This window comes from Kogia breviceps, chromosome 11 (assembly GCF_026419965.1).
Source record: "Kogia breviceps isolate mKogBre1 chromosome 11, mKogBre1 haplotype 1, whole genome shotgun sequence".
NCBI classification, from domain to species: domain Eukaryota; kingdom Metazoa; phylum Chordata; class Mammalia; order Artiodactyla; family Physeteridae; genus Kogia; species Kogia breviceps.
Genome location: NC_081320.1, coordinates 96,909,516 through 96,928,833, shown reverse-complemented (window position 1 = coordinate 96,928,833; position 19,318 = coordinate 96,909,516). Strand labels below are relative to the sequence as shown.

Below are 19,318 nucleotides of genomic sequence, written 5' to 3'. Positions count from 1 at the left end.
AGTCATACCTAGACCATCATGGCAAAATTGCAGAATGTCAAAGACAAGAAAATTCTTAAAAGCAACCAGAGAAATGACACGTAACCTATAAAGGAAGAAACAACAGTATGACTGACAGTTGATTTTTCATCAGAAAACAATCAAGTATCTTCAAAGTGAGGAGAAAAACAACTGTCAGCTAGAATTCCAAAACCAATTAAAGTACCACATAAAAGCAGGCGCAAAACAAAGACATTTCCAGACAAAGACAGAAGTTCCCACTCAGACCTTTACTGGAAGAACCTTTTTAGAGCTGGGAAGGAAGAAGTAATGGAATAAAAGAGAAGTCACCAAGTAGAATAATTACAGCAACTATAATACTAACTGGAAAATTCCTGGTCATAATCTATGAAAACAACTCCTCCAAAACTGTAACAACACAGAAGTATTACAAGATGCTGAATAACAATACATGTGTGGTACTTCACGTCTGCAGACCATAGCATTTCAGATGATTTAAAAGGACAAAAGTTGGGCTTCCCTGGTGGTGCAGTGGTTGAGAGTCCGCCTGCCGATGCAGGGGACACGGGTTCATGCCCCCGTCCGGAAGGATCCCACATGCCACAGAGCGGCTGGGCCCGTGAGCCATGGCCGTTGAGCCTGCGCGTCCGGAGCCTGTGCTCCACAACGTGAGAGGCCACAACAGTGAGAGGCCCGCGTACCGCAAAAAAAAAAAAAAAAAACGAAAAAAGGACAAAAGTTCTTTCGTATTAAGTATGTGCAAAGGATTGAGTTGGCTAGTAAAGGACAAGTGTTTTCCTACCCTCTTTTAGAGGATTAACTAAAATTTTTAAGGATAGTTAATGTGCTCCCTTTCCCCCTTCTTTAATCCAACAAGTGTCTGCCTTTAAGAGACTACACTTTCTAAAAATCTGACAATTAACTATGATAATACAATCTGCTACTAGGAGGAAATGTTTCATTAGAATAATCATGTAACTCAACTACTTCTACAGCTCACCATCCATTTTAAGGTAACTGACAAGATGTGGGTTCATTTTAGATATTTACTGGCAGGACTTTAGCCAATTATCTACATGCTGATTACTCACAAATCTGCCCTTTACCTGGCTGGGCAATTTACTTTTGCAGCTCATAACCTCAGTTTACTGTTAAATAGAGTTAATGACAATCTCTACTTCTCAGCAGCCTGATGTGAAGACTGAATGACTCAATACAAATTACTTAGAACAGTGCTTGGTACACAAACCTCCATCACCAAGCACCACAACACGAGTCTTTCTCTTAAGCACCAAGCAAGGTGCTCCTATTCATATTTATTGACACCTGGATGGGCCACTGGCCCTTTAAACTTTACTCATCTAAAACATATTAAATTTGCCTTCCTAATACAATCTGCTGTTGATTCTCCTCCCCTACTCAATTTTCTGTCTTAGGAAAGAAAAGCCCTCAGTTGCCCTAGTTAGAAACCTGGGTGTTACCTAATGCTTCTTTGGCCTCACTCCACTGGTCCCCCATATTTGTAGTCACCCAAGCCTGTGGATGTAATTTTTTCCAAGTCAAGGCTTTGGAAATCTTCTCGAAGAAACAGAGTATACTTTGGGAACACACATCTCCCTGCTCTTAACTATAAACCACTGAAGGAAAAGACTTTATTTTGTCTACAATACATATATATATATATATATTTGTATAGCAAATTAATAGGAATGCAAGACTTGACTCTAATCCGACAGTACGTAAAGTAAATCTACTTTACAAATAAGGATGAGTCAATCAGAAGGAACAGCGCTCAGAGGCATGGCAACAGAAAAGGGTTACAGACATTGAAGGAAAAGGATCCAATATACAGTCATAATCAGGAAGTTGCTTACATGGAGGGCCAACCCTATTCATTGTACTACATCATTTTATGGAAGGGACTTGAGCACCTGTAGATTTTGGTATCCTTGGGGGCTTCTGGAATCATTCCCCCTTGGATACTAAGGGATAACTGTATAGTCTAGGGGAGTGTGAATCACAGTCAATCAACCACTGATCCATCCATGCCCTACCCTGGAGATGATGGCCATTAAACACCTGAAAAGCCATCCACTTCTCTTGTTACAATGCCACATTTACTAAGCAACTCCCTCATTATGACTTGATTCCTATGAGTCTACCTGCCTCCTGAATGAGAACTTACCGGTCACGCCAACACAAGTACTTCAATCTCTGTGCTAGTTATTCCTCACTGTAAATGAATAAACTAATATTCTTGGTTTTATATATCAGTCACACGAGCTTGATTATTGTGGATCTATCCCCGAAAAGTAGCTCAATTCTGGTGTGTGTGAGTCAAAAAGGCTAAAGGTCACACTATAAATTGCAATAAACTCACGGAGGTAATGCAACCCCCGTCACTAACCCATCCACAATCCCCACTTCTCCCCTGTGTGACACGGCTAAGTATTCGTATACATTTTGGAAAATGAATAGCCATTAGACCTCAATATGCCTTAAACAGGAAAAAATTTATTTCCAAACCTGTTTCTATATTTATATTGCTTATTTCTACTAATTATCCCACCATCTTCCTACCTCCTAGCCACCCAGCCTCATCACCACAACCTTTGACTTTTCACTCCCCTTTCCCATCCTACCACCAGTTGTTAAGCCCTACTGATTGTACCTCTGTACTAGTATTCTGATCTGTCCTTTCAGTCTCATTCCTAGTTCTATTACCCAGAATTAACCATATCATTTCACTTCAACTAATCCAATAACCTAACCGATCTACCAGGTTTTAGGCTTTCTTCTTTCTCTAATCCATTTTATATCCTGCTACAAGATTAACCATAAATTCTAGACATGTTAATCCCCTGCTCAAAAAATCCCAATGGCTGTTAAAGAATAAACTTAAAGCCTAGCACTCATGGTCCTTCAGGATTAGACTCTAAACCAAGAGCTTTCAACTAATACAAGTGATAGAGAAGTACTGATCCTCTCAGCCATCAGAGCAGCAGGGTGAATGAAGCTGGAGAAGAAATCCATTTGCCCCAGTGTGTCACACAAATATGGTTATTCTGCATGTGCCACAAGACAAAAGGAGCTGGGAAGCACTGTCTCAATTGACTGACACCCACACTTATTTCTACTGTCACCATTCCTGCACCAGCAGGAAGAGCATGGAGCAACAACGAGGTGCCTCCCAAATATCAATACTTAAAGTGGTGCGCTAAGAAGCAAAACACTCATTATTAGGTGATGGGAATACAGCAGGTATGCGGGGGGGGGGGGGGGGGGGGAGGTTAATGAAAAAGCAAACACTGCTAGTATCTACAGCACTATTCAGAGAAGACGGTACTTGGGTCTATGACCAGTCTTCCATTAGCGAGGCGGGATGCAGCAGTGTTGATAGTAACTAGTCATTAAGATCATCCAACTACTGCCGCTTCTTGTTGGTTTCTATGCTCATCAAACAACCTTCTAACGCTAATTTGGTTCCTCCAGTAAATCTGCCTTCAAGCAATAAACACGGCTAGACAATGACTGCCTGATTTGTAACTCTAGTAGTTCCCCCTCTCAGTGTGCCAGCAAAGTGGATCTGGAGGCCCTAAATCCAAGGAGACAAACCCTGGACCATAAATGTACACTACTGGGCTTCCCTGGTGGCGCAGTGGTTGGGAGTCCGCCTGCCGATGCAGGGGACGCGGGTTCGTGCCCCGGTCCGGGAAGATCCCACATGCCGCGGAGCGGCTGGGCCCGTGAGCCGTGGCCGCTGAGCCTGCGCGTCCGGAGCCTGTGCTCCGCAGCGGGAGAGGCCGCAACAGTGAGAGGCCCGCGTACCGCAAAAAAAAATAAAAATAAAAAAAATAAAAAATAAATAAATGTACACTACTGTGTTACTCATCTGGCACCCTGACAGACAGACAGACAATTCTGCCTTACCCTGATTTGAGGGACGGAAATCTGTGAAAAAGTGTTAACCAAGTTCTTCCTATCTCCAATTTTTACTTACTAAAATTTAAACATGTCTGGAGCATTCATGAATGTGAACATGCCTTCCTGGGAGAAAGGGTATAGACTAAAAACCACCTTGTACAATAAGTGTTCAAACTTTTGAGATATGATTCTAAAAGTAACAAAAGACCTAAAATCCAACATTGCCTGAAATCCATGTCAAATTAATAAAATAAAATAGGAACTAATGTGACACGATGAATTGTCACCGTGGTCAGATAAATTAATATGGATTCCTCAGATCCAAAGGGATATGATATGTGCTACTGTAGTTTCAATGAAAGTAAAATAAGCCAGAGTAGTCCATGCAATCAAGCGGTTAATTATTTTGTGGGCAAAAGGAAATAAGGAGCTAACCCCCAGAAGATAAACAGGCAAAGGGGAAGGGGAGGAAACAGATAAAAAGAATTCAAAGTTCTCAACAAAAAGAGAAAAAGCTCTGATCTATGTCCCTGTCCCCAATTATTTCCAAACTCTTTCTCCTGGTCTATAAGATGTCTAGCCACCACCACCCATGACCCAGGCGAAATGATCACCAATGACAGTACTATTGCTATCAACATCTACTGTGGCACCGTGGTGCCTTTTAGGGGCCCTTCTGTGAGCATAGTACACCCCTCTCTCCTCTCCTAAACAATTAGCACTTAAAAACAATAAAAATGCTCTCTTGTATAAGAATGTTCGTCCCATCTTCCAACGCAGCTACAGAGCTGTTATGACCGCAGTGGTGAAGACACATAACAGAAAGAGTTTAGCCTCTGACAAATAATACGGTTTGTGCAAACTGCAATGTGTCAGTATTAAAGAAAGTCATGGTCTTTGTCCCCTTACTTCACCCAAGGCAGCCGAGCCAATTCCAGATATTCTTAGAAACAAATGTAATGTCCAGTCCTTTGTCTCTGACCTGCTGTAGCTCCACATTTTAGCAGCTAGACACTGAGTGGCCACAACAGCAAGATAAAATGTTATCCCTTCTGCTCAAAGTTCCAAACCCTCTGGCCAAGATATAAAGGTTTGGAATGACAGTTTAATACATACGCTGGCAACACTAATTCTGATTTCCAAATGTGTCAATCTGCATCAAAGCACATAAACAACCACAATTTACCGACATTTACAGATCAACGCTACCAAAAGAACCAAGGCAAGCATCAATGTCCATACTTCCTTCCCCTTAGAGAACTTGCAATTTACTAGTATTCAGAAACTATGTTAGCCACTGCAATTTGCAAAGTAAAACATGACAAATGATAGTGAGAAAACAAGAGTGTTCCTTAAAAGGAAAAGAAAACAAAACAAACAGAACAGGAAGTCAAATCTTAGTTTGATCATAAGTAATCCAACTGGACAGACATCCTGATACCTAAAAGAAAATATGTTCAAGTAATTAAAAATAGGTCAAAATTGTCTTGCTAGCTTAGTATATGGGTCAAGTTTTGCTATGTCCTAGGAAAACTACCAAAAATAGATAATAGCAAAGATACCAGTGTACTTTCACATGAGCTTTGTCTTTTGTACGTCTACGACAAATTGAATTAAGCCATTTCTACATTACAGAAATTACACATTTGCGGACTAATTTTTCCATCTGTGGCTAACCCATGCCGCATACATTTACCCCTGCAGCTGAATTATGGACAACCCTGTAGCTGAGCCTTTCGTCTACCAGATCTATTACAGAGCATAAAGAGAAGAAAATTTAAAAAGAAAGAAGAACAAAAAAAATTAATCTGCATTTGCACCTAAACTTCCATGGGTTACTGATTATATTCAACTGAACTACTGGGTACAGCACAAAAAATAACCTTGAAAAATAAAGCAGTGCTTAATAGTATACAGAAGAAAAAAATACAGACGAAGCCCTTATTCTTACACACCCTTACAGCTAACCAATACTGATCTAACTTAGATGCAGCCACAAGAGGAACCCAGGACACTGGTAAACTCCAGACAATACAGAATTGGGTCTCATTACTAGATGGTGGAAAATAAAGCATTATATTAATATAACAACCCATGCTTACACAGGGGAAAGAATAAGAGCAAAGCTAAGAAAGTACACAATATAGGACAGAACCATATAATTCCACATGGCTGGAACACAGAGGGAAGGAATGAGTAGTGAGAAAGGAAGCTAAAGGGAAAGGCTTGAAGGTCTCCTAAGTCCTGTTAAGGAACTTGGACTCCATCTAACAGGGTAATGGTTTCAAAATTTTTTGAAGTGTTTATTTTCTCTCTACCCTGCCCTAAGTCTTTTTAAAGCAATACCAGTAAACAGTAAAAGAGATAAAAGGGAGCTGCTCTAGTTGAAGAGCACAGACTTAAAAAAGCCTTGACTCTCCCCGACTTCCACACAAGAGAGAACCCAGAGAAAGATGAGATGATCTCAGAAGAATAGGGTCTATGAAGGAAGCTTTCCTGAGAAAGGCAGGAGGGAACAGACAGAACACTATTCTAGAAGAGCTGAATTTGAGGTCACAGCTAACTGGCTATGTAACTAAGTAAATCAATATGGCTCAGTTTCCTTGCAGGTAAACACATATCTCATCCACCCATAATTGCACATAGGAGAGTAGAAGGAAACAGGTCTGAAAGTATTAATAGGCTGTAATTTGTAACTGACTATAATAACAATTGTAGTGGCACCTAAATTATATCTTGTAGGATAGGTGTGATTTCAACATATAGAAATGGGAGAAGGAAGGCCTTCCAACCAAGAAAAAGTAGTGAGTAGAGGGACAGAAACAAAATATGGAGGGCTTTGGGTGAACCATTTGGCTAGAGCATGAAGAATGGAGCAATCACAAGTTTTCCTTAAGTGAGCTTTTATGCCAAACCACTTGTTATTTTCCCCATAAGTTGAGAATTTCAGATCAAGCATACATGAGTATTTCAACAAATGGTACTGGGACAACTTGAGTAGCCACATGAGAAGAATGACGGTTGGGCCCCACTTCACACCACATGCAAAAGTTAACTCCAAATGGACCGAAAGTCTGAATGTAAGACCTAAAATGGTAAAACTCTTAGATAAGAGCACAGGTATAAATCTTTACGACCTTGGATTAGGTAATGGTTTCCTAAATATTACAACAAAAGCACAAGCAACCTAAGAAAAAAAAAGTCATATTTCATCAAAATTAACAAATTTTGTCATTGAGCCTGACCAATGCACTCTCCCCTACCTCCTTCCCTAATCTTTTGAAGTTAATACTCTCTTGGATCCTTTCTCTAATTATATGGTTCTCAAGTTTTTTTCTACTCCAAGTATCTTGGCAGATGTGGGAAAGGTCAGGAGGAAATAAAAATTTCCGGGGGACCATTGGTAGTTTGATAAAGACTCCCATCTCAATTTGTTCAGGAATATAAAGTCACCTCAATATATACCATTCCCCATTTCAAATGTCAGTCCCTCGATGTTTAAATATTGCATATTTTTTTCAAATATATTAAAAAGCTAAATTACATAAAAATTAACTTACATATAGCATTAACTATATTAACGGGATAGTCAATCCTTCCAAACTCTTTTTTCAGTTTTTGACATCCTTAAGAATCAAATACCTGGTTTCTGCAATCAGTCCCCAAATAATCGAGAGTATTTTCTGATTAAAGGATGTGTAAACCCTTACTATAACCTTTCTTTTTTTTTTTTTTTGTGGTACACGGGCCTCTCACCGTTGTGGCCTCTCCCGTTGCGGAGCACAGGCTCTGGATGCGCAGGCTCAGCGGCCATGGCTCACGGGCCCAGCCGCTCCGCGGCATGTGGGATCTTCCCGGACCGGGGCACGAACCCGTGTTCCCTGCATCGGCAGGCGGACTCTCAACCACTGCGCCACCAGGGAAGCCCTACTATAACCTTTCTAACCTCTTTACTAGTCCATCAGAATCCTGAGAGAGCAACACAAGCGCTGAAGGTCTAAAAGTATATTGCCAAATACCTGGAAATAGTACCAGGCTGAAAGATTAGTACACCTAATATATATTGATATATGTTTTGTTGCAGGTATCTAATACTATAGGTTTTAAAAGAGCAAAACCTTTCTGAGCTGTGTTCAAGTATGTCTGGTGGAATGAGCAAAATAAGAAGGAAAATGGGAGTACTAAATATTCTAGACGAGTAACAGTAGAAAGTCTGATTTAAAAACCAGTATCGGGCTTCCCTGGTGGCGCAGTGGTTGGGAGTCCGCCTGCGGATGCAGGGGACACAGGTTAGTGCCCCGGTCCGGGAGGATCCCGCATGCCGTGGAGCGGCTGGGCCCGTGGGCCATGGCCGCTGAGCCTGTGCGTCCGGAGCCTGTGCTCCGCAAGGGGAGAGGCCACAGCAGTGAGAGGCCCGCATACCACCAAAAAAATAAAAAAATAAAAAATAAAAATAAAAGTCAGTATCATTATGGTTTTAAAGCAGTTTCATGTACCTTCCCACTTATTTCCCACAGTCACCCTGGCACTTACAAAGAGCAATCTAAGACTGCCCTTTAATAATAAAGCATTTAGGGCTTCCCTGGTGGCGCAGTGGTTAAGAATCCTCCTGCCAATGCAGGGGACACGGGTTCGAGCCCTGGTCCGGGAAGATCCCACATACCGCGGAGCAGCTAAGCCCATGTGCCACAACTACTGAAGCCCATGCGCCTAGAGCCAGTGCTCCGCAACAAGAGAAGCCACCGCAAGGAGAAGCCCGCGCGCAGCAACGAAGACCCAGCGCAGCCAAAAATAAATAAAAATGATAATAATAAAATAAATGAATTTTTTAAAAAGAATAAAGCATTTAGATTAAATTTACAGAAGTCCTTATAGTCATGGTCTCACCACCTGCACCACTGTTTCTCCATTTCTCTAAGTAAAGCCTGCAACAAACATACAGGAGAATAGTCAAAGGCAGTCAGTAAACTAACTGAGAATACTTTACAACATGTATTCAGCACCACACCACGCCAAATCCATCCGAAGCAAAAGGCCCAGCTGACAAAGAAATCATGGAATACTGTTCAGCTGGATAGAAAAAATGTAAATGGATAGTCAAGATCTTCGTGAAAGACAAGTTTCACTGAAATGCTTCAACCAATGCTGGCTAACAACTAACCTGACTTCCTGTCTTCAAGAGCTAACTTTCAAACCTAAATGCAACCAGATCCAAAAGCCCATTATCTACATATTTCATTCATGCCACCTCTGCTTTTGGGTTGGGTATTGGGTAGTGAGACATCATATTAACCTTACTTTACCATTCTCAACAAAAGGAAGCAGAAGCCATTCCAACATACTAGTTCTCAAGTTAGTTTTTCAGGAATGAACAGGGACTCTTTCTTACCCAATATCTAAAATCAACTTTTCTTTATTATCAAGTGTGTGATTTTTCTGGTCTCCAAAACCATATTCCTAGAATAATTTGAGGGGTAAAGGGACTGGGCAATGAGAAGGGAGGGGAAGGTTTTACAAATGTCGTTATCACCACATGATGACCACCACTCAGAAACTGCTCAATCACACAGAATGCCCCTAGAGCAGCAATTTTCGAAGTGTGTTCAGAGAACTTCTACCCCCCATCCCCACTTTTTGGATGGGGAAGGGCACAAACTCAAACCATTTTCATAATATGTATTAAGGTACTATTTGCTTTTTCACTGCCATTCTCTCATGAGTGGAGTTTTCCAAAAGCTAAAAGAGACATGATACCACAACAGATTATAAAGCAATGCCACTCTTCTCATTCAATTTTATTTTTTATTTAAAAATATGTTATTATACTTACACGAAGTATCCAGAGTTGTCAATTCAGAGACAGAAAGCAAAACAGTGGTTGCTGAGATGGGAGAATGTGGAGTTAGTGTTTGATGGGTAAAGAGTTTCAGTTGGGGAAGATGAAAAATATCTGGAATGGTGGTGACGATAGCACAACAGTGTGAATGTACTTAATGCCACAGAACTGCATGCTTAAAATAGTAAATTTTACATCATGTATATTTTACTACAATTGAAAAAGAAACAAGTAATGTTAATTTCTAATGGACTTATTATTCTAAAATGGATGATAAAATCCTCAGTTTAAATTGCTAATAGTGTAAATATCTACAGATATAATCTACACAACCAAAACCTTTGAGGTTCCACAGTATTTTCAAGTGTGTGCAAAGGGATCCAAAGACCGAGAAGCTTGAGAACCACTGCCCCAGAGTATGGTCAGTTTTGTAAGTCTTCCACTGCATTCTGTACCCCCATCAATCTAGTTAGCATCCAGCACCAAATGCAAACAAAAGCTATGGTGCCAAGTCCATCAGGGCCATCTCCTAGGTGGATAGGAGACATGTTCTCACATCTTGAGGTCAACAAGACATGGGTTTCACTATTTTTTTTTTTTTGCTATAGGTATTAAAGGCATTCAACCGTACCGTGTAGAATATTATAGCCCTAATATAGAGCAACCAACAATTACAGTGAGCACTCATATACCCACCACGCAGAGCCCGCCATTAACCTTTTACCAAACTGCTTTATCAAATATCCATCCATTTCTACTAGTTTTTGTGTAAACTGAGACATCAGTACACGAATACCACTACCTAGAGTTTACTTTCTTTTGAAGCAAAAATTTACATACAATAAAATGAACAAATATTAAGCGCATATTTGCTGAGTTTCCACAAATGCATATACATGTGTAATGCAAATCCATATCAACACAAAGAACATTACAATCACCACAGAAAGTTCTCTCCTGCCCCTTTCAGTCAGTCCCTGCCTCCATCCCCAGAGGTCACCACTCTTCTGATTTTTCACCCACAGACTACTTCTGCTTGTTCTAGCATTCATACAAATAGAATGACATTATGTACTATTTTGCACAAAGCTTCTTTCCCTTAGGGTGTATTTGAAATTCATCTGCATTATAGTATGCGTCAGTAGTCCATTCCTTTTTACGGCTGAATAGTATCCCACTGTGTGAATATACCTCAGTTTATCCTTTTTCCTACTAATGGATTGTTTTCAGTTTTCTGCTCTTAGAACAAAGCTGCTCTGGTCATTCTTGTACAGGTCTTTCCTCTTGTGTAAGTACGTAAGAGTGGAAAATTTCTAGGGGTGAAAACCTTTTAATTATGGAAAACTGCAAGCATATACGAGAAGAGAGACTAGTATAATGAATTCCCATTAAAGCCAGTTGCAACTATATTAATTCACAGACACACTTGTTTCATCTATAACCCTCACCCATTATTTTGAAGTTCTAGGTATCATCATCATTTTGTCTTTAAACACTTCAATATGCAAACAATGTTTTAGAATCTGATCAAATTATTTATCATGAAATATTTCAGGAACCTTCATTGTTGATTTACCCATGGATTAAGAGTTTAATTAAAGTAGAAATGGATGAACTATAGTTTTTTTTCTTTTCTCATCTTTTCAAATGATGCCTCTCTACCAGCCCTCCTTGATACCTAGAAAGTCAATGGTACAAAGATGTATTTTCCATTGTTACTCTGAAAGAACTAGTGCTAAATACAAAAATTGCTATTGATAAATATCAAAAAAGGAATAAATAAACATCAGTATGATCAAGCAGATTTCCCAACTGTTAAGCACCTTGAATTAACTAATCCCATGCTATGGTATCATTTTATAACTGAAACTGTATATGTATATGAGACTCAAAAAAAAAAAAGTCTGGTAACTGGCCCTTTATGAGAGCAAAGGTAGTCCTCATTACATCCAAAACTGAACAAGGAGGTAAAATTTCAACCATTCCAGTCACTAGATTTTTGTTAACCTCAAACAACTGTCTGTCCTGGAGAGGGTAAGGGGAAATGGCCTTTCTCAACAACAGCTGATGACAGTATAAACACATACAATCTTTTCAGAGGGCTATCTGGGGAAAAAAAAATGCTTATCTTCTGATTGGAAATTTCATTTCCCAAAACTTAACCTAAGTAAATCCTAGCATAAAGCACGCAACAAGGATGTTCTTCCCAGTGTTGTTTATAAAAGAGAAAAATTTGTTTACAACCTAAATGTTCAGTGGGGCATTAGTATAATTATGCAACATCCAAATAAACACACAGTACAGGCTTGAAAGTCTGGAACCACATATGCCGAACTATTAATGGCAGTTATGAAAGAGAGGGGAATATTTGCTGTTTATCAATTTTTTTTTTTTCCCCGTTGTGGAGCAGAGGCTACAGACGCACAGGCTCAGCGGCCATGGCTCACGGGCCCAGCCGCTCCGCGGCATGTGGGATCTTCCCGGACCGGGGCACGAACCTGTGTCCCCTGTATCGGCAGGCAGACTCTCAACCACTGTGCCACCAGGGAAGCCCTGCTGTTCATCAATTTTAACTGCCTCTTCCTAAATAGATTTCACTATAATTTCAGCTGGATCCTTTTTCTCTGTGCCAAGTTTTTTTTTTAAAGAAAAAAGCTCAGGGCCTTGGAGGTAAACCCTGAGGTGGAACTTTGAAAATGCAGGACCCACTGAGTAAGTGCCAGAAAGGTGAACTGCAGAGTTAAATAGCATACACACAAGAGTGACAAAGAAAAAAAAAACAAACAGCTGAAGTCTAGACAAAGGGTTCTGACAAGATGCCAATATATTAATAAGAATCTAAAGGACAGGTGTGATACAATTCAATACAACTTAATACTGCTTGTTTTATTTATAACCTAACCCAGAGTTTCTCAGCCTCAGTCATGACTGACATTTGGGCTGGGTAATTCTTTGTGGTGGGGGATTTTCCTATGCATTAGGTGATGCTTAGCAGCATTTAGGTTTCTACTCACAGTATATCAGCAGCATCTCCCCACTCCCACCCCAGCCTTGACAACCAAAAACTATCTCCAGAACTTGCCAAATGTTCCCTGGTGGGTAAATTCACCCTGGCTGAGAACCACTGATTACACCTTATACTTCTATGCCTGTATGTACAATATTCCATTCCATTTCACTCTTCAGAAACAACTTTTACCTTCAAGGAGCTTATACTCTAAATGCAAAAAATCTAAAAGTCAAGTTTTAAAATTTTACTGCAATATCCTGCATATAAGGAGGGCTTCAAAATTATAGACTGAGTTTTGTCCACCACAGATCTATCCTCCCTCCCTCCTAACTTACAAACATTTATTAAACTGCATAAATTCCTCAAAACACTGTGATCTTTAGTCAGCTACTATGTTACTGAGGGCCAAATGTGTTTCATATACTTTCATTTGGAGTCACACCACCTGGGTTCAAATCCTTGCTCTACCACTCACGAGTTCTGTGATACTGACCAAGTTACTTAACTTCCTTATGCCCCCGTTTTCTCAACTTTAAAACATAAATAATACTATCAACCTAACTAATGGGAACACAGTGAGTATATCAAGTGCTTAAAATAGTACTTAGTATATAATAGTAAATGCCTAATAAATGTCAGTTATTACCTATTATTTTAACTACAAGCCTATAAAGGCAAGAACCATCATCACCAGTTCATAGATAAAGAAACAGAGGCTGAGAGAAACTTGCCTGCAGTCACAGAATTATAAGGTTATGGAGCAATGACCCAAAAACAGTCAGTCTGGATTCCAGAGCCTGTAATTTTTCCATCATGTCAAAAAGATTACATTAAGACTCATTAACTATCAAGAACAACATATTGGTCTTACTTCAAAATAACAACCAGCACTAGACATATTTTCATTAAGAGATTAATTTAGAACACAACTAAATTCAAGCACATTATGGAATTAAGATTACAGGGCTTTTACACACCAGAGACAAATTTCAGTTTCTATATATTTTAAATGATTCTTACTTAAAAAAAAAAAAATCACAACATAGACCTTAACTCCTGAAACCATCTATACATTATACTAAAGCAACCTACTGAAAATAGTCTAATAAAAAGACCATTAACACAGAAGGATAACATGGGGTTGCCTGAGACAGAGGTTATCTCGTAACTACATTCTCTAAGTGTCCTGTTCTTACTCCAAGGTCATGAACTTTGTACATGATATTTGTTCTCAGGTCCCAGAAGGGCTTTGTGGACCCCTCTGATTTCTTCAATTACCCTTACCTCACACCCCAGTTCTTAATGACTCTTAAACACCTTGTTCAAGTTTTTAACCGCTGCCCGGTTGTCATCCAACTTACAGTATTAACCTTTTTCACTTAAACTTTGCTATTTCCAACACTGCTTACTAGGATCACCAATGACTTCTGCATCCCCTATTCCTAAAGACATTTCACTGAAGTCGTTAGTTTTTCAACATTTCTTAAATGACTGATGACATGTTCTTCTTCAACCTGGACTATAAAAATTACTCATTTTAGAGTTGGAAGTCAGAGCACAGGTGGAATGACTGGGACCATATAATGCTATAGTCCCAAAGTATCAGAATTGGAACAGACTTAGAAATTTTAGCGCAACCTCTGGTTTCACAAATGACACTGAGAGACAGAGATAACTTGGTAGTATCTTCCTCTTTAACTTCTCTTAGATTCTACAAAGAGTTTGGTCTTGGACGTTTGGGTCTTGTTAATTCCTTTTGCTCTTTAGATTACATATTTGGATTTTAACATTTTTTACTGCCTCTGCAATTCAATAATCTCTCTCAGTACAGTGACTATCAACAGGGTTGAGAGTTGTCTGCCATGTTGATTTTGAGTAAACAGTCCAAATAATTGCACCCTGAACCTACTCTATGAAATAGAAAGATGAGGCTGAGAATCTCTGCTATTTAAAACCAAAATTTTGCCTAGCCCTCCCCGTTACTCTTTTCTTAGCCTCTATAACAAGTCAGTGTCATCCACCTCCTCCACACTAAATTCTCCTTCCTGTTCACCAAAGGGGGGAAAAAAGAGAGAAAACCTAATTTTGGCACTCATGTTCAGCAACTTTAGATTTCATTCTTCTTTCCCCATTATTTGATAGACTCCTGATTAAATCACTAATTGACCAATTCTCAAATTCTTGTTCGCTAGTCTATCACTTCCTTATCTATCAGTTCAGATTACAAACCGGAAATTAGCACCCAAACCATGAATTCGAGATACTGCCTGCCACCTGCACCTCATCCGAAACTCTTCAGTCTTCCCACTGTCAATCAAATGAGAAAAATGCCCTCTGACATTCTCTCATATAGTTCCTGTCTTCTTTTACAGGCTTTTCTCCTGCACCAGCTCTGCACGTATTCTGCTCTTCATACAGAAACCTTCTTCCATGAATAAGGCCCATCCTGTATACTTCTTCTGCTTGGAATATTGACACTCTCCCCCCTCTTTGATCCCCCTCCCTCAATGCTCATTCCAAAAGCCACTCCTTGTAAAGCTTTTCCTGAGTTTTCTGTTTCCTTTAAACTACATAGCATTTTATTCATAACCATCTTACAGGAATTATATATTATTTACATTTGGGTATTTCTCATATGCACTCCTTATTATAAATTACTGGAGGACAAAATTGACCGTTTTCAGCATTGCTCTTCCCCGTGCTGCTTAGCACAGTGCCTTGGCACATGCTAAGCTCTCAAATACAGCGGGCAACTTGACGACGGGCTTTCCTCAGGACTTTTTTCGGAGGTTGGCCGTTAAGTCACAATTAGTCTTTTAAGCCATTTCACTAATAAAAATATTTTATTTATTCCTTGGTGTCTGATGAATCAACTCTTCTATTTCACTTAGTATATATGAAGAAAACAGAACAAACAAACACAAAACGTGTCCTAATCTCAGGCGTTCTCTCCTACTGAAATGATCTACTTGGTCTCTATTTTAAGGCACTTATCAACTAAGCAGTCTCCTCTACTTATGCCATTAGAGAAACTAAAATTTATAGGAGCCACAAGATAAAACAAATACTCCCAGCTAACTTGCTAGAGAACACGAAAAAATTCTGTGGTAATTCTGAATTGCTGCAGGGTAAGTAACAAACTGCAAAACAATAACAGAACAAAGAGACTGAAATATGCTGTGAGAGTGTCCCAAAGTAAAACATGTATAGAAAAGCTTCTCGTTCACGTATGGAGTTCTTAGAGTCTTCCTTGATGACAGAGTGGACGTTGTCAATAACCGTTACCACATGCCACTGAAGTCTACCATCACTTTCAAGTTGGCAAATTTTTTGAATACAAGGAGTTCAGTTCAAAAAGCCTAAGTGTCTCCTCTATGCTAGGCGGGGAGTGGAACCTAAGACATGGATGAACATAAAGTCTCGCCTACATAAAGCAAATAATCTCGAAATGTTTTCTCCACCTCATACACATGCTCTGCACTGCTTCCTTAACCCCTTTACCAGTTATCTCCATCAGCCATGATTTCGTTCAGATCACCTGTTATTTGTGCTGGAAAAACAGGTGAAAGAAAACAACTTGCCTGCCCCACGAATCTCAGGGGCAAAGGAAGAAAAGGTTGGGAGAGCAAGAGGCATTTGCCCCTCTGTTCCCTCTTGAAAAATCACCCATCTAGCATGTTTGTCTTTCAAAGCCCACCTAAAACACAACGTGGAACAAACACATCAAAAATCAGTAGGCCCCTTGGAAAAGTGGCACTTAAAAAAGGCAACCGCATCGGCTATTTCATATTTTATTAGTAGAAATGACTCTTTGCAGTATTAAAACACTTTGAAACACCTCAGGATATAATGCTGGTATTGACATTTTAAAAACTTATCTTACTGATCAAAAGATCCATACGATGACAAAGCTAAAATTGCTCTCTCTCACCAATAAGCGTGAATACAGCAGTCACCCTACTCCACCCAAAGCCACCCTAGCTAAGACTAGACAGTTCAAAGCCTGGGAAGCTTTCCTCGCTTACTCCACACCAGATATGAATTCATTTCAACACCTCGGGGTTCACGTGTAGCTATGTATGTAACAGTGAAGAAATGGTATCAAGCACCGAAATTTCCCAGGACATTTTATTCCTTTGATTTAGCTGTGCCTTTTTCACATTTACCAAACTCTCCCCCCTCCCCGCTTTTAACAAGGAAAAAACTCAACAGATACTCTTACTTGAAAAACGAGTAGATTTTCGAAGTACATTTCCATTGCTGGATTTGGAAGGAAAACCGACTTACATACGTGATCTTTATGGAAAAGGCGCCCGCCCCTTCTTTCAACGGAAGCCTAAAGCCTACGAACTGATTCAATACGTTTAAAGGGTTCCCAGATCGCCTCAGGACGCTGGAAAACGATTTTCAGCCTTCTACAAATCTACTCTCATGTCTAAACTTATCTGGTGGAGGAGCAACGCAGCACCTAGGAAAGATATACTTACCACCGGAAAAAAAAGGAAAGAGGGGGAAAAAAAGGAAAAAGCAGCTTCTTCATCTCAAGAGCTGAAATAACGCGTTAAGGAGGCCACGGCTGACCTCCTCAAGCCCTCTACGCGTCGGCAGGGCGTCGGGCAGGCCCAGGCCCCCACTTCGTTCCCGTTCCCGGGAAACTCCCCACGGAGAGCCTCACACAAAGGCGCCTCGGCGCCCGCCGCCCGGACGGTCGCGGACTCACCAGGACGGTGGTGCAGATGGACCGCAGTTCGGACTCCACTTTCTCCCGGTAGTCCTTAATCAGCTGCAGCTTCTTGTCGGACGTGTCGGTCTTCTGCTCGATGCTCGAGATGACCCTCCAGGCGGACCTGCGGCCCCCGACCACGTTCTTGTAGGCCACCGAGAGCAGGTTGCGCTCCTCGTTGGACAGCTCGGCGCCCTGCTCCGTCACGGCCTTCATGCAGGTGGCCATGTCGTCGTAGCGCTCGGCCTGCTCGGCCAGCTTGGCCTTCTGGATCAGCTCCGTCTTCTCCATGGGGCCGGGGACAGGACAGCGAGGGCGAGCACCGACCCGGATGCCGAGGAGGAGTGCGGAGGGCCTGCGAGCGGGCGGGCGGGGCGGGGTCGCGGGCAGAAGGCGGGGGTGGCGCCGTCAGACAATGCGCCCGCCGCCCCGGCAGCCCGCCCGCCCGCCGCCCCCTTTGTCTGTGTCAGCACGCGCGGCCCCGTTGAATTTCCCTCCCTAGCCCACGCTCCCCGCGGGGTGTCCGGGAGGCCCGGGGGCACCAGCCGAGGCGGCCCGCGGCGGGGGGAGGATGAGGAGGAGGAGGAGGAGGAGGAGAAGGAGGAGGAGGAGGAGGAAGGGGAGGAGGAGGAGGAGGGAGGGCCGCGCCCGCCCGGCCCAAGATGGAAGCGGCCGTTGGCCCGCACCTTCCTTCTCGCCGGAGCCGTCCCTGAGGAGAGCAGCGTCGAGGCCAGCCGCTCCCGGGGCTGGCCTCCCGCCGGACTCTCCGGCCCGGCCCGACCCGAGGAGGGCCGGGGGCGACCCTGGCGCTCACCTTCACGTCTCCGCGGCCGCAGCGCGAGTCCCACCACTTTGATCCGCCTTTGGCTTTAGCGGAGGACCCTCCCGTCTCAGCCTACCTCCGAGCCGAGAGGCGGGCCTCAGCGCGGCGGCCCTCGCTCCCTCCACCCAGTGGCGCGCTGAGCTGTCCCCGAGAGTCCCGCCTTCCGCCCCGCCCTTGGCCAATGAGGACTGAGCGCGCGGAAGGGGGCGAAGGGGGCGGGGCGGGAGAGGAAGCGGAGGCTAGGAGGGTGGGTCGGCTTGGGCAAGTTCGGTTGGCCGACAGGCTGCGGCTTCGGCCACGGGGTTTCCTCCAATTAGATCCAGGGTACAAGGACGTCACTGTTGCCATGGCGATGCTGTTACCAACTCCCCTCATCCTCCCCGCCACCCCCGGCACTCGTGGGCGCGGCACGGGAGCAGGAGGTTCGCGTGACCTCCCCTGCGGTGGCTGGGTCTCCTGCTGCAGCACCGTTGCTGATGGTGCATTGCATCTTGTGGGCTAATGCAGCTGCGGCTCTCGTCGGTGAGGTCCGGCCTGGGAGGGTGACACCATCGGCTGTTTTGTTGCACAAGCGCCTGCTTTTCCTCCACCTTCCTATTCGTGACAAAGGTTTGGAGCTCAATACACTGAACTCAGCCTTTAATGACGTTGCGATGGGGACCGCGAATTAGAAATAATCCCATCCCCATTAAAGAGGAATTAGTTCCTGGAGAAAGTGGCATAAGCATGCGTTTTACAAGATAAATTCGGTTTCAGACGGGCACCTAAAACCTGAAATTCCTTTGGAATATACCCAAAAAAGTCCAGGCAGGTGTCTCTGGCAATGCCAGATATTATGATTTTCTTTAAAATGGGAAATGACCTTAAGGATAATTTGGAGAAAAACACCCATTTAATCCTCCCCCCGCCCCACGAAAAAGCAACTGTTTTTATATTTCTTTGCAGCCTTTCTAGGTCATGTATCTAAATACGTATTTCTCACATCATTGTCGTCTTATGCGT

At 42.3% G+C, this 19,318-nt stretch overlaps 1 protein-coding gene across 2 annotated transcripts in view; it reads right to left on the bottom strand.

Moving 5' to 3' along the window:
* The window catches only part of YWHAQ (tyrosine 3-monooxygenase/tryptophan 5-monooxygenase activation protein theta), a 33,554-nt gene extending 14,610 nt beyond the window's left edge, over positions 1-18,944 (bottom strand). Inside the window, exons 1-2 of one of the 2 annotated variants that reach the window (XM_059078414.2) lie at positions 18,308-18,944; positions 17,491-17,848 (exon numbers count right to left, since the gene is read on the bottom strand). In XM_059078414.2, coding sequence (XP_058934397.1) covers positions 17,491-17,784 — 294 coding nt within the window. In that variant the 5' untranslated portion in view covers positions 17,785-17,848; positions 18,308-18,944. Of the gene's footprint in view, positions 1-17,490; positions 17,849-18,179 lie in introns of both variants that reach the window. The other variant, XM_067008169.1, reaches the window with a different exon arrangement.
* Positions 18,945-19,318: the final 374 nt, after the last annotated feature.